This window comes from Micropterus salmoides, unplaced genomic scaffold (genome assembly GCF_014851395.1).
Source record: "Micropterus salmoides isolate LMB-PRFRI ecotype aquatic unplaced genomic scaffold, ASM1485139v1 Ms_hic_scaffold_17, whole genome shotgun sequence".
Lineage (NCBI taxonomy): Eukaryota > Metazoa > Chordata > Actinopteri > Centrarchiformes > Centrarchidae > Micropterus > Micropterus salmoides.
Genome location: NW_024040817.1, coordinates 4,570,396 through 4,586,731, shown reverse-complemented (window position 1 = coordinate 4,586,731; position 16,336 = coordinate 4,570,396). Strand labels below are relative to the sequence as shown.

The following is a 16,336-nucleotide window of genomic DNA, read 5'->3' as shown; positions in this document are numbered from 1 at the left end:
GCAAAGACACTAATTGTTGTACAGATAAATAAATATATATATAATATAAATATAAAGATGTTTGTCCTCTGATGTCTGCAGATATTGAGATACATTTTGGACAAACAGGGACTGAGCCTGATTAAAACAAAGTGAAGATGGAAAACGTCCTGCTGGTTGCAGCAGAGGAGGCAGCTGGTTCCCCTTCGAGGGAACTCGAACTGCGTCGGTTACGACACTATGGGAACGCCTCTAGGCGAAGCAGGTCTGAACGTGAATGAAATCACTCCAATCCTATTGGCCTGTTGCTAGAACGGTAAGGTGTGACGGAATAACCGGAGGAGTATAAAGCACACCTGTACACACTCATCATTAGCTTTTTTTTATTCAGCAGGCGCTCTGTATGTTGTTTGAAGAAAGCTCCAGTCCTACGAGCAGTATGTCTTACCTGAAGAAGAAGTCTACCAGCATGTCCGGCAACCAGCATGTCCGGCAACCAGATGTACAGAAGGTGTGTTTTTTCTTGCCCTCGGTACATCACGGATGGAGATTCTCATGAGATGTGTGTCTCATGTTTGGGGATGGAGCACGCACGGGCAGCTCTCGAGGGGGCTGCCTGCGCCCGTTGCGAAGCCCTTTCCGTGCGGGTACTGAGGTACAGCATGGCTCTCTTTTCCGAGGATGGCCGGATGTGTTTTCCCCGTGGCGAGGGCCCTGCGGCCGCTGAGGCGGCCCGGCGGCTTCACTCATGGGTTCACAGCGTGATCTGTCGGAGGATTTCGGGACGGCTGAGGCTTTTTCCCAATCTTCATCCGCTGGCTCCGACGCTTCCTTTCCTCGTTCGGGAGCCCGTTCTCGGCTTCTCCCGCTCGCGGTTTTGGATCCGGAGACGCTGCAGCAATCCGACTCCGAGGAGGCGGACGTGCTCAGCGCAGTGGACGATGACTTCCGGGTGTTTCCTGAAAAGAAAGTACATGATGAACTGAGTAATCATGGGGCAGACCCTTCTCTACATGGCTTTCCACACCCCGATCACTGAACTACAGTAATGTGATGGGGGTTAGGGACCGTGGTTATGGGAGGATGCCTCGGGTGGAGGATGAGCTTGCGAGCTATCTCTCCCCTCGACTTGCGTCCTCCCTGGAGAAGCCGGCGTTACCATCCAAACCATGTCGCACCACATCCACGCTCGTGGGGAAGGCGTACATGGCAGCGGGCCAGGCAGGTGCGAGCTTGCACACCACGGTGCTTCAAGCCTACCAAGCCAACCTGCTACAGGAGATGGTTCAGAGGGGGGGTCCCTCCGAGGAAGATCTGGCGGAGCTTCGCAGAACCACGAAGCGTTAGACGCAGTGCGAAGCGTTCCGCCAGTACCTCCCTCGCCGGTCTGGACCCAAGGCAGCTGAGGCTGCCAGGCGTAGGTCCCTTCCCTCTACGAGCTCCTACGGAGAGGAGAGGAAGCAGAGTGTCGCTTCTCGGGGGCCCCCCCGAGGAGCTGGGGCAGTGAGACGGCGCTCTCACCCTCAGCCGTCTGAGAGACGCGATCTGAGGACCGTCATCCAGTCCCGACGGAGCTCAGGGAAGACCGGGGTAGGGGAGTCTTTCTCCCCTCCCGCACCCCCCCCACCCCTCCCGGAGGCCGACCGAGGTCCCCTCCGCCGTGGCAACAGGTGATGTTATCCCGCCGTTTACACGTTCAGGACGCACCTGCCACCATCGAGTCCGCGCCGTACTGCCTGCCCCGAGGGTCTGCAGGCGGACGGCATCCCGACTCACTCACCGTGGATCTTCGGCGGCTCCCCCCTGCCGTTCTGGGGCTTCAGGGGTCCACCAGAAGATCGCACGAGACACCGACCACCAGCCCCGAGGGGCTGGTTCCGTTGGCAGACTTTGCAGACGCTTGGCGGAGCCTGACGAACATTTCTCCGCGGGTCCTGCGCACTGCCATAGATGGGTATCGACTACAGTTCAAAACCCGCCCTCCAAATTCAACAGAAGAGAGGGGGTGGTTTGGACTGTGGTCCGCCCGGAGCAAGGTCCGGTGTTGGGACAGGAAGTTCGTACTCTGCTGAGGAAAGGGGCCGTGGAACGTGTCTCCCCCCCAGACAGAGACGCCGGTTCTACAGCCGGTACTTCATAGTCCCCAAGAAGGACGGAGGGCTGCGTGCCCTATTTTGGATCTGCGGGTTCTAACCGGTCTCTGAGGAGATTCAGGTTAAAGATGCTCATCATCCCCGCCACCGTGACGCACATCCAATCTGAGGATTGGTTCGTCACGATAGATCTAAAGGACGCCTATTTCCAGGTCTCCATCCGTCCTTCTCACAGGAAGTTCCTGAGGTTTGCCTTCGGGGGTGTGGCTTACCAGTATCAGGTTCTTCCATTCGGCCTGGCAATTTCCCCTCGCACATTCACCAAGTGTATGGATGCAGCACTGGCCCCGCTGAGGCTCCGGGGCATCCGGATTTCAACTTCATCGACGACTGGCTCATCCTAGCCCAGTCTCGAGAGTTGGCGGTTCGGCATCGAGATGTCCTTCTGGCTCGTCTGCGGCGTTTAGGGCTGAGGCTCAACGCAAAGAAGAGCGTGCTGGCGCCCACCCTACGGGCTACGTTCCTAGGGGTTGCATGGGATTCGACAACGATGCGGGCACAATTGTCTCCGGCACGTGTCGACACCATATTGGCTGCCGTGAAAGGGGTGAAGTTAGGCCACGCCATCACTATGAAACACTTTCAACGAGTGTTGGGTCTCCTGGCGGCTGCGTCCAGCGTAATACCATCTGGACTGCTGCACATGAGACCCCTGCAGTGGTGGCTAAGGAACAGTTTGGAAGGAAACTTGGTTCCTGTCCCAGGGGCCCGTGCTGGGAGGGTCTTGTCGCCGGCTGGTTCTTTCGACAGACGCCTCCCTCACGGGCTGGGGCGCGGTCATGGACGGCCGCTTTGCAAGGGGATCCTGGCAGGTGCATCGATCCGAGTGGCATATCAACTGTCTCGAGATGTTGGCGGTGTTCCAGGCTCTAAGGAGTTTCCTGCCCGATCTCCAAGGCCACCACGTCCTGGTTCGTTCCGAGGAGAACAACACAGCGGTGGTGGCCTATCTGAATCACCAGGGCGGTCTGCGCTCGCGCCCTCTGGACAGACTGGCGCGTCAGATCCTCCTGTGGTCCCAGCAGAGGTTACTATCGCTCAGGGCGATGTATCTCCCCGGGACGCAGAATCAGGGAGCAGACCTGCTGTTGAGGCAGGGGCTGAGGCCCGGGGAATGGAGACTACACCCCGAAGTGGTGGAGCTCTTGTGCGAAGAGTTCGGCCCCATAGACGTGGATCTGTTTGCGTCTCAAGAGACTACGCACTGCCCGCTATGGTTTCTCTCGTTCCTCCAGCCCCGTTGGGTCTGGACACCATGGTACATTCGTGGCTGAGGCTACGTCTGTACGCTTTTCCCCCAGTCGCTCTGCTCCCGGGGTTCTGGAGCGGGTCCGCCAGGACTATCTCGGCCTACTGCTCGTAGCCCCGTTCTGGCCAACCCGGGTGTGGTTCTCGGACATCATGTCGCTCCTGGACGGCCCGCCGTGGCGGGTCCCTCTGAGGAGAGACCTGCTGTCCCAGGCGCAGGGCCGGGTTCTTCACCCTTGCCCCGCCATATGGCGACTGTGGGTCTGGCCCCTGAGGGGGCACAGTACCTAGAGGCGGGTCTAACAGCCGGAGCAGTCGAGACCCTCCTGAGCTCCAGGGCCCCGTCCACATGGAGGATGTACGGCCTGAAGTGGAGTGTTTTCTCCACTTGGTGTAGGGAGCGGTCGGTGGACCCTGTTACCTGCCCGGTGGTTCAGGTACTTGAGTTCCTCCAGGACCGGTTCTCTGCTGGTCTTTCCCCTTCCACCCTCAAGGTGTACGTGGCAGCTATTTCATCTTTCCACACCCCTCTGAGGGAGGGGTTCTTGGGGAAACTTCCCTTGGTTGTACGTTTCCTCCGTGGTGCCCGGAGGATGAGACCTGCGACTCGGTCCAAGGTTCCCACTTGGGATCTGGCAGTGGTTCTTGGGGCGTTGGCTGAGGCCCCCTTCAAACCCCTGGAGTCAGCTGAGGCTAAGCACTTGACCCTCAAGATGGCTTTTCTCCTTGCTATCACCTCTCTGAGGAGGGTGGGGGAGCTCCAAGCGCTTTCGGTTTCCCCGCAAAGCCTGGAGTTTGCCCCGGGGAATATTAGGGCTATCCTGCACCCTCGTTCAGGATACATCCCTAAAGTGCCTTCTTGTGCGGCAGGGTCCACAGTGCTGCAGGCATTTCATCCTCCACCTCATGTGACGGCGGAGGACAGGAGACTTCATCTGCTCTGCCCTGTCAGAGCACTGAGTATTTACACTCTGAGGTCCTCCCGTTGGAGGAAGGCTGACCAGCTGCTAGTGTGTTTTGGGTCTCCCAGGGCCGGGCTCCCTGCATCCAAACATACTATTAGCAACTGGATTGTTCAGACTATTTCCCTGGCCTATCAGGTGCGCGGTTTGCCTTCACCTGTGGCTGTGAGGGCTCATTCTACCAGAGGCAAGGCGGCCTCTCGAGCCCTCCTTTCCGGGGCCTCTTCCAGGATGTTGTTTAGCGGCTGGCTGGGCCACTCCGCACACATTCATTCGGTTTTACAGTCTTGACCTTCCTTCGGCACCTGGCACTCGTGCGCTCTCCTCTTAGTAGTGCCACTTTATTGCACACAGGGGCAGGCGGGGTTTTCGGCACGGTTTAGTGGGTATCTCATTCCCATAGTGTCGTAACCGACGCAGTTCGAGTTCCCTCGAAGGGGAACGTCTCGGGTTACGTATGTAACCCGAGACGTTCTATTGGTCTTCCTCTGATTGGATGAAACTGGACTTGAAACTGGTTTCACTTCCCTCCCTGAGCTAAGTTACCATGGCAACAGACAGGCATGACTGATGAACCATGGCAACAGGCAGGTTTCAGTACTAAAGATAAAAGTGTGATGTTTTACTGCAAATTCTGATAATAAGTAATAATGATAATAATACAACATTTTTTTATAGGCGCTTTTCTGAACACTCAAGGTCACCTCACAAAACATAATAAAACAGTACAGCAATAAATCGATAAAATTAACAACTATAATTACAGTGCATAAAATCAGGGTACCGAGGAGCGAGGTTGTGAATGGCCTTGTCACATTTGTCACTAAGTTTAAGGAAGTTGCAAGAGAACCAGGATTTGATTTCCGTAGAGCTGGGTGTCATCTGCATAGCAGTGGAAAGGGATGTTAAATTTATGAAAGATATGGCCAAGAGGAAGCAGATAGATGATGAACAGAAGGGACAGAGCCCTGAGGAACACTGGTAGTGACAGGAGATAGCTCTGATTTTGGGAGGGAGGGCAGCCTACACAATATACACACAGAGGTACAGACAGTAAAGGTGATGTTGCTATAGACTAAATGAAAAATGGTACAGATATTTATAGTAGTGTTAATGGTAACAGTCGTAATGTTAATGATTATAATAACAATAATAACAATAGGACTAGTAACAATAGTCGTTGCAGCAGACGGTGTCGAGCAGGAACACAGGGGCAGTCTTAATTTGGCCATAACTTTTTCTGTGTTTCAGCAAATGGAATGATTTTTGGTGACAAATCTTATTTTGAAAAATATTTTGGGAAAATGCTTTGAAAAATTTCAAAAACTCAACAGTACACTGTGGGCAAATTAACTACCCTTTCGTTATGTTCGTGGCTGAAAACAGACACTACTTTAAACTGCTGTAAAAATGTATCGGATAAATATTAAAAAATTTTTTTTTTGCATAAATCTATTAATCAACCTCAGTCCTTATCAAATCTACTATTTAAAAAAAAATAAAATAAAAAATAAAAAAATATATATATATATATATATATATATATATATATATATCAGGATTTTAACTCTTTAATTGCCAAATTTATAAATGATGATTTGGGGGAAAAAACAACACAAAATGACTTATTTTCAATATAAAATGTAATTATGGACTGGATTTTTTTTAACCTTTTATCACAGTCTTGGACATGTCAAATATTAGAAACAACATTGTTTTTGATGCATTGTTGTTGTTGTTTCGGAGAAGGCTTGATTTTTTTTTTAAACATTTAGTAGTTTTGATCAGGACTGAAGTTGATTAATAGATTTATGCAAAAGAATTTTTAAAAAATACAGCTGATTTTAGAGATGAGAGAATACCAGAGATGAGAGAGGAATGTATAATGGTACTCATTTGGGAAGATAGAGAGGGTAAGCAGGCTTTTACTAAGAAGGTAGGAAGACGGTAGTTGGTTTTTGAATTTCTAATAATGTCCAATATTTCAGCAACAGAGGGAAGCGAAAAACTTGAAAATGAACAAGAAAGACGTGTCAGGAGAACTGAAAAAGACGAGAAGAAGAGGTAGTAGTCAGTTGCTGGTGAATCTTGTGTAGAAGTCAGTTATAACTTCTATTGTTAGTTTGTGTTAATCTGCATGAGGATGTTTTAAACAGCAGCTGTCCCAGCAGTGAGGAGGAAACAGCATGATATGTTGAGGACAGCTACAGTTCACTGACTCTGTGTGTTTGCATATCTGTCCTGCCTCTCTGCTCCCAGCCGTTAAGAGGCCAGTGTTGATCAGTGGCTGTCCAGGCCTTTCAGAGCCACTGACACGCCGGCAGCACAATGATGATGTCACTGATTCTACTGCTGGCCACCCTGGGGCTCCTTGTTCAGGGTGAGACTCTCTTCTGAAAACTTTGCTTCAGGATGCAACCAGCTTCACCACAATGATGTTCTGCTGTGATGGAGAAACACTGAAACAAGCAGCATTTACCTTCTTCCATCTGTTCTCCATCTTAAAGAAATGAGACTCTTCTGTTTGGATGCTGATCATCTTTCTCCAAGCTGGATTTGTCTCAATAACCCTTCTCCTCTTTTTCATCTTTTCCAGGTTCATCAGGACAAACCATCCTGACTCAGTCTCCTGGATCTCAGTCTGTTGTTCCAGGACAGGCTGTCTCTCTCAAATGTAAAACCAGTACAAGTGTTGGTAGCTCCCTCCACTGGTACCTTCAGAAACCTGGAGAAGCTCCTAAACTCCTGATTTATTCAGCTACAACCCGTCAGTCTGGAGTTCCAGATCGTTTTAGTGGAAGTGGATCTGGGACTGACTTCACTCTGACCATCAGTGGAGTTCAGGCTGAAGATTCAGGAGTTTACTACTGTCAGCAGAGTGGCAGCTTCCCGTTCACACAGTGATACAACGTCGTACAAAAACCTCCCTCAGCTGGAGAGGAACTGATCTGACTCAACAGCTGCACTGAAACTAAAACAGAGATTTATAAAAATGCACATTTAGCCAATAATTATTCACATTAATGATTGCAACACTAAATATTCTTTAATATATAATATTCTAGAAGTTATACTTCTAATATGTTTATTAAAACAGATTTTGAACCACTCTTCTGAACATTAAAGCTAACCTCTGTTGAATTATGATGTGTGATATTCATGAAAACACAAGGACACAGATTGTAAATATTATTTATTATTTCATATCTTACCATTTTTTCATTGAATCTCAGATATACTATAAATTAATTTCATTAATTGCAGTTAAATGACTAGTCATGTTTATAACAACATGTATTTATAACTTAAATTGTGTTTTTTATCCCAGCAAACAAATTCATTTTAGTATGAAAGTAGTAAATCATTAATATTTGAATTGTTTCCTTTGGTCAACTTTTACATGTCTTTCTTCAGCAGAAGCAGTATGTACAGCATCTGACAAAAGTGAGTACACCCCTCACATGTTGTCAATATTTGATTATATCAAACAACTTGTATAACAGTGTAAATTTGCTGTCCCCTCAAAATAACACATCACACAGCCTTTAATGTCTAAACCGCTGGTGACAAAAGTAAGTAGGCCTACACTCCTAAGTGAAAATGTGCAAATTGGGCTGCCATGGCGCTCAGCGGTCCCGTTGTGACACCAAAATGTGTGACCTATCAGATTCTGTGACCCAAATGAGAAGTTAAGCGCCAGAGGCTTTGTTGACGATGTGGAGCGGTTGCAGTTTGGTTGGGTTTAGGCAACAAAAGTACTTGGTTATGGTTAGGAAAACATCATTGTTTGGATGTAGTCACAGAATCTGATAGGTCACACATTTTGGTTTTACACCGTTATGCCAATTGTTTAAACGTGTGTTGATAAGCAGGCTGTCATTTCATGAGCTACAGCTATGTATTTCAAAGATAGAAGCAGAACAGCAGAAGAAGGATAAATGCCCAAGAAGTTCTGCTGAGTGAGGGAGGATCAGATGGGGGAGAGATAACAGCCGGCATGTGGGCGTCTGAGAGAGAGAGAGAAAAAGAGAGAGAGAGTGCTCAGTTCATTTATTCTCATATAGGCTAACTAATGGACTGCTACCAAATATTTGATTTTTAACTTTGTTATGGCAAGGCTAGCAGACCCAAGTGCAGGACTAAGAGAGAGAGGATTTAAATAAAAGAGGAATATTTATTGCAGGGTAAAGGGATGCCGAACCGGGTTGATCGCTCGTTTCTCTGGGTGTAATATCCCTTGGGTGTGAGAGACTCAGGTTCGAATCCACTGTGAGACACCAATGTGTCCAAAGCAAGACACTTAACCCCTCCATTGCTCCAGAGGTGTACGACCTCTGACATATTGTAAGTCACTTTGAAAGCGTCAGCTAAATTTGTGTATTTTGTATTCCAACAAAAAATGTGTTTTATGATTGAAACCAAAAAAGGTTTATGGAGTAAGTAAATCACTAAAATTTGAATTCTTTCCTTTTGTCATCTTTAATTTGTCTTTGATGTTCTTCAGCAGGAGAAGAATGTTAATAGTTCCTGCTTAGAATAGCAGATTACTCATTTTATTTCTCACTATGCTGATGATATGGTGCTTTATATTTCAGGTTTGTAAATTCTAGGACAGACATGTAGTTTTATATAAATAACACAATAAGTATCATTAAAGCATCTGTATTAACAGATGATAGGATGATAAATGATTGAGGGGTTTCTACATTGGGTTTTGTTCCAAAGGTTTATTATTACAGACAAATCTCTAACGACTACAGTAGCAAGTGTTTGACAGCCATTAGGCATTCATATTAATTCTGACCAAATGATTATTTGTATAGTATTATTGATAATTGGCCTTATACTGCTAACATCACTAGTTTGTACAAATCCAACTGTACTGTGACATTTTTTAAAATTTACTATGGAGATATTACCATTATGTCAGCCCAGTTTCTCTGGATGTAATACATTCACCGACACCATCAAGAGAACATTTATTAAGACACTTTGATAATAATAAACATGAAAACAGCTGATTGGATGAAAAGGTCTTTATTATCTGGAAACACTGAAATAATATTGAAACAGTGCAACAAGCTAGTAAATCTTGCTGTTGAAAGATGTCAAATAAAAGAGAGAGACAGTTGCAGAGTGCAGAGTGAGAGCAGGAGCAGAGGAAAACCAGTAGCAGAGTCCCAGTGAGTCAGGTCAGGACTGGGAACACTGGTCTCTCCTCAGTGTCTCTGAGAGCGGAGTCTGGGAGCCCTGGGTGGCCTCACAGGTCACAGAGCCCACCTTCCTCCACTGGTCTGCAGAGAGCCTCAGGGTGCTGCTCCAGCTGTAGTGGCCGTCCTTCTGCAGCACCCCGGGGCTCCTGCTCTCCTCCCAGCTGCTGCTGCTGCTGCTGCTGCTGCTGCCGTCCACCTTCCAGGCCAGACTCCAGTCTGAGGGGAAGCCCTTGTTGGCCAGGCACATGAGCGTGGCCTTCCCCTGCTGCAGCTCCTCGCTGGAGGGGGGCAGCACCGTCAGGGTGGGACGGGCATCACCTAGGAGAAGAACCAATCGGCTTAGAGGACGGGGACCACACAGCTGGTTTCTGCTCCACCAGTCACTCACTCACACATTGTTTCACTTCCTTTAAGAAACCTCTCATGCATATCAGCACAGAAAGAGTCCTCATATGAGCTGAAATATATCAAACTGCACTGGAAATAAAACAATCAGGTTTTAAATTTGGAAATACAAAAAACATATTTACTGTCAAAACTCTCAAAAGGGCAAAAGTTACTGAGATCCACTGTTAAAGGACATTATCAGCCCAAAATAACAGATGACCACAGGTAACCTGTTCCTCAGACAGATTTAAAAACAGCATCAGAGAACTGTCAACATTATTTCAAACCGAGGTTAAAAGACAATTTGAGCCATTTTAGAAGATCAGAGATTTGGAAACATTTTTATCTTCATTCACACTATTCAAAATAATTTGAACTCAACTTCTAAACAGTTTAAAATGCTGAATTAAAGTACGAGTGTTGTTCTTTAATCTTTGCTGCAGTTCAAGCTGTTCACATTTCACAAATTAAATGGAACGTTTAAAGAGAAGTTCAGTAAAGCTGCTTTGAGTTCAGCTTCATGGTTAAACAGGAGAAACGAACAATAAGATTGAGTCTTTAAAGTGATTTAGATCAGTCCAGAGGAAATTTATATCTACTACAAATGTTCAGACACAGAAATTAAAACCTTTGCTGATGATACGATATTTAATATTTGTGCAGAAACTTACTTCCAACATCCAGTCTGGTTCCTCCACCAAAAGTCAACCACAGTGATACAAACTGATTGAGTCGTCGTACAAAAACCTCTCACTGTAGAGAGACACGGCTCTCTGACTTTGAACACAACAAACTCAACAAAAACACTTGCTGTTTTTAAAAGAATGAACTATTTCATGTTATATTTATCAAACAGTGACACAGTTGTTCAGAATGAATCCCATTTTTACGTATATATTGTTCCATTGGTGTGAAAGTCAAATTGATCCCTCTAGAATGAAATGAAAGCAGACAGAAGATGTTGTAAAAGAAAATCTTTCTGCAGTCATCAAAGCAAATGTCCATAAAAATGATCACTGACACATTCCTAATCAATCCTCTGGTAAACGTATTGATCCATTGAGAAGCAGCATCATCAGAGTAATCCAAGTCCCTGTTGGAGTCAGTCAGAGCATTTCCATAGAGAGCCACTTTGCATCAGCAGCACCATGCTCCAGTGCTCTGGGAGACTTTATAGTCCTGAGAGTTGAACACTGGATGACTGACAGCTGTCCTTCATGACAACAGAAGCCACAGAAATCCTCCTCATCAAAAACATGACTTTGGTCTCCGTCCTCATCTGGACTCTCCTCTGCTGCTGCTTCACAGGTAAAGTCCAGAGAATCAAACTCCTCTCCTCTATGAACATCCGTCCCTCTGAAATGAAGCCCACAAAACCATGACGCTGCTTTATGTGTTTGTCTCTGTATCCTCAGAGTCCAGAGGCCAGATCACAGTGACTCAGCCTGGAGCAGTGAGCTCTGCTCTGGGAGCCTCCGTCTCCATCAGCTGTCGGGTCAGTCAGCAGGTTTGGAGCTGTAGCAGTGCTTACTGTTTAGCCTGGTACCAACAGAAAGATGGAGAAACTCCGAAACTATTCATTCGCTACACCAACGAGAGAATGTCAGGGATTCCAGGTCGTTTTTCTGGCAGTGGATCTGGGACTGACTTCACTCTGACCATCAGTGGAGTTCAGGCTGAAGATTCAGCAGTTTACTACTGTCAGGGTATCAACACTGTCAACAGTCAGCATGTGTTCACACAGTGAAAAAGCGTCGTACAAAAACCTCCCTCAGTCAGACTGAACAGAAACTGAACTGACTGCTGCAGCTGGAAGCTACTGCAGAGACTGATACAGTTCACTGAGGACACACACACACACACACACACACACACACACTCACACTCAAGTGGGTTTTTTCAAGTTTAAAAAACACTTAAATAAGAAGAGATGACATAAAAAAACCTTTGGTCATCTTTCGAAAAAAAAAAAAGTTTAGGACACAAACAGCTTCCTCTGAAGGAGACACCTGCAGACTGTTCGCTCTTATCTCTGGGTTTTAGGCAAACGTTGTACTGTTACCTGACAATGTGTGGGAAACATCTTTACTCACCTGAAGATGTGTGCTTGAATCTCCACCATAATGAATCACTGTGAGGTTTCTTCTTGGTTGAAAGTTTAGAGGAACATTTGTACATAATATTGGTGGTTATAATCTGACAGCATCAGCTGAACAATATTGATTTTGATTGAGCCGGCTCCCGCCTGAGAACCGATTTTGCCCCCGCACCTGTTCACGGAAACACTTGATCATCATTATAGTTTATTTCTGATTGCTTAGACAAAATTTTTTAAACTATTGGCTCTTTTGGCAAAACTCTACACACTAAGCACAAAACCTTAAAACATTATATATCTCTTGCAAAAGCAAACTATTCTTGCAAAACTCTTTTTTAAAAGTTGAGTTGTTGTTTTTGCATCAATACACTAGACACAAACATCTTTGACTGTAGTTACTGCTTTGTGTGGTCAAACTGATAATAAAAATGAAAAAACACTTTTTATTTGCGTTTTCTGTGTGCAGGTCAGAGCAGTTTGCGATTAAGTTTTGTCATGCATGTAGCAAAACTCTCAAACACACAGGTGCCCAAATGTGTAAAGATGTTTGTTCCTCAGTTGTTTTACACAAAATAAGTTTATTTTGAAAGGGACTCTGTACTGCAGCCTCACCCAATGTAGAGACACTCAAGCTGATGATACAAGGGGCAACTTTTTGAGCAATATTGCTGGGCAATCTTGCTCGTGGCAAGTCTGACTATGTTTTGAACGGATAGCGGCGGTGCGGGCAGGTGGCAGAGTGGTGGGGGAAGGGGATTACAGTAGTAATCTTTACTCATTACCATTGACGGCAACGTTGTCAGCATAGCAAGATTGCTCTAAAAGTTGCTCCATGTATCATCAGCTTCACACTGTTGATGTTTTGGAACATTGTATTATCTGCCAGTATGTTGTCAGTTGCAGTTTTTTGCAATGACCATATTTACAATGTGGGTCTCCTGCTCTGGGGCTCTGAACAGTCGACCTGTTCCACCAGATACTGGTTTCCTTGACCTTGTGAAAAACATTTGATTGACAGACAGACAGATTGACAGATCCATGTCATCACAGTACATATTACTGAACCAGTACCAGAGCTGAACATCACCTACGATTAATAACTGCTTCTCATTTCAAAATAACCAGATGATACCTGCAACAGTAAAGCAGCTCAGATTTGGGGGAATCTGCTGCCCAGCCTCCCTCAAGCTCATCCCATGGTTGACAGGATGGTCAATCACAGTTGCTCTGATTTCATCAGTTGTTATGTTCCTGACTGCGCTTTCTCTTCCTGGTCCTCTTCTTCTCCCCCTATCCTACTTGATCTCGCCCTCTCCTCCTCTTCTTTCTTCACATCCTAGTCCATGTCCTCCTCTTCCTCCTCTAATTCTCACCCCTCTAAAGCCTCCATTGTTAGCCAAACCAAATATTTACCTGTGGCCTTTTTATGTGTAGTGCTCATTCTCAGATTTTATTTTCACGTGCTAATGTGGAATAATGTCACAAAACATTGTAATGTTTACGGTTTTGATATAAGTGTGAAGCAGAGAACGTGCTTCAGTCTGGCACACTTGGTAAACGATTTAAATATAAATGTTAATGGTTTCACAAATGGAACTTAAAGAATGACAACAAATGTTTAAGTGTTTAAGTACTCAGAGAAAACTGTAAGAGATGTATTCACTTAAATACTCAAAAAGGTCACACAGGTTTGCACTGTGAGTGGACTAGAAAGGCCATTTAATCCCAAACTGAATGAAGGGCTGTTTGTTATTGATCACATCACTCTGACCAAAACTCTTTTCTTTCTTCTCTGAGGGGGGGGGGGGCAACATGTTCTCACTCCCAACTCTTCACATATTGATGCTTAATTAGCGACGACAAAGGGCCTTGACCAACACCTTGGGTATCCCTTTGTCGTCAATTGTTGACATTTAGGACTCCGCGGTTAAGTTGTGAAACGTTGCAGTTTTGTTAGTTTTTAGGCAACAAAACTACTTGGTTAAGGTTAGGAAAAGATCATGGTTTGGGTTACAATAACTACGTACGTCAGTTAATACGTAAGTTAACTAAAGTCAATTTACGTAACTTGCTTAAATAAAAATATTTAATGATGAGTTTTTGTTTCACATGGGACACGAACCCCGGTGTCCTGGTTTAAAATCCGGGTTCTGGCCCTCCTTCCACGCCAACCACCTCCTTACTCAGTCTTTTCTGTTAAATATCATTTACCTGCCTTTACAGTCAAGAACTGACGCTACAGGGCTTCCCCAATACGTCAAACTATGATGGAAAAGGGATTCCCAGTGCGTCACAAACTGACGACTATGGCTCTTGACCATACGTTAATGTGTGACGACTTGAGAGTGAGAACGGGTTGGAGGGGGAGAGTTTGGGTGAAGTATAGGAGAAGGTCCTAGCACCCACGGTACTGAGGTTCAGGGCTTGACATTAACTTTTTTTGCTCACTAGCCAATGTGGCTAGTGGTTTTTCAAAGTTACTAGTCACGCAGCATTTTCACTAGCCACATTTTCGTTGTTGGGAAATTACTTTTTATATTAAAGTTGACAGTGGCACGCTTAAACTGGCGTGCTAAAATGTACTAATATTATCATTAGCTCTGATAAGGTTGTGTAAAGCTCCTTTTGTTGAAAAAATTGTCTAATAAGATAAACACATTAAAATAGCAGCTTCTTATTGTATATAATAAAAGTGCTGCATGGGTGTAAAAGATTAACTGAAAAGATAAAAACTAAAAACAAAATTCACCAGAAACATTGATTAAATCCTAGGCTAATTACTGTAATACAGAGTAGAAAAGTTATCTGCATTAGAAACAAAAAATGAAAAAAAATCACACACAATTAAGGCAATAGGATTTAAATGTTATGTATAGGCCTATATTATTTTTGTGCACTTTTGGAGTGTTTGTTTTTCCTCAGAGCTCTGACTGTATTTATGTTTATCATCATGAAGCTCTGCAGTAGCTCTGAGTAACTGGAGATATGAATTGAGTATACAGGTATTTATTTTCCAGATTATTCCCCTGCATATACATCTTCTGCTTTCAGACATGGCATGAAAACTTTTTATTAAAACACAGAATCAACTCTAGAAAGGTAGTTGTGATATGACGATCTGGGGCTGTCCTGCTTGTAGGAGTCTGTTTTCTTTTATGAACACTAGCATAACGGTAATCATGAAGATATCTAGATTTTACAGCATTTAATGGCACTTTCTTCCTGCTTTTCTCCGCCTCTGCTCTGCCTTTTCTCTTTCCTTCGTTCTCCTGTGCATTTTCAACGTCTTGTTTACAGTGTTGTTCGTCAGTAGCGCGCAAGACAATAGGCTTCACTAATGGACCAATGAGCAAACACTATGTGCAGCAAGTACTCATGGCAGTTGTAGTGTCATAGTGTCACATTGCAATTTGTTTGCTATTATGCCTTTTGACAAGACGCCTTTTCAACACGCCAAAGTGGCTAGTGGGAGTGACTGTGTTACCCGCCACGGCCGAAATTCACCCGCATTTGGCGGGTATGCGGGTGTTAATGTCAGGTCCTGCTGAGGTTGATGGTTGGTAGTGCCAAAGACTTGTTGCAGAAGACCTCAACGAACGAGATGGAGTGTAGGTCTGACTGAGGTCAGATTGTTGAGGGCTTGAATGTTAGTAATAATGTTTTAAAGTTAATCCTTTTGTGATACAGGGAGCAAGTGTAGTTGAATCAGCAGAGGAGTGATATGTTCTGTGGACTTGGAACGTGTTATGATCCTTGCTGCAGTCGGTGAATAAGTATGCTAGGAATACCTGCTAAAATTGCACTGCAGTAATCAATGCGTGATGTGACCAAGGCATATCCTAGGACTTCCGTTGAGTGTTGAGTTAGAGCAGGACATGGTTTGGAGATGTTTCGTCTGGAGGTTTCCGACCTGTAGTTTTGTATTTTTACATATTGTGACCTTTCTGAGAGGTAGGAAGCAAACCATTTCTCACTTCTCTATCAAAATGAAACTCTACAGTCAAAACCTTTTCAATCCTTTTTCAAAACGGCATTTTTGTGACAAAAGGATGCACACACTGTTTTTACTCTTTCAGGCAGGTAACAACACACTGATGTGCTTTATACAAAACACTGCTGTCTTTAGTACTTTGTATACCTATTTTCTCATACAGGCTTCTGTAAAATGTTATCATCTACTCACATTTCAATGAATACAAAAAATAGAAAGGGAAAAAAAACATTTATAGATTTGTTCTCCTTTGCAGGTTTTTACATTAGCAAAAACACAAAGAAAAGTAGAATTAGAGTACAGTA

The 16,336-nt window shown here is 44.9% G+C and overlaps 3 gene segments (V, D, J or C); 2 read left to right on the top strand and 1 right to left on the bottom strand.

The window, feature by feature from the left end:
- The first annotated feature begins 6,667 nt into the window (after window positions 1–6,667).
- Window positions 6,668–7,259, top strand: LOC119907568. The segment is given in 2 exon segments: window positions 6,668–6,722; window positions 6,939–7,259. Coding segments are annotated over 2 exon segments (360 nt in total).
- A 2,104-nt stretch (window positions 7,260–9,363) lies between these two features.
- LOC119907709 lies at window positions 9,364–10,826 on the bottom strand. The segment is given in 3 exon segments: window positions 9,364–9,873; window positions 10,614–10,665; window positions 10,797–10,826. Coding segments are annotated over 3 exon segments (420 nt in total).
- Window positions 10,827–11,196: 370 nt separating this feature from the next.
- Window positions 11,197–11,736, top strand: LOC119907551. The segment is given in 2 exon segments: window positions 11,197–11,250; window positions 11,358–11,736. Coding segments are annotated over 2 exon segments (384 nt in total).
- The last annotated feature ends 4,600 nt before the right edge of the window (window positions 11,737–16,336 follow it).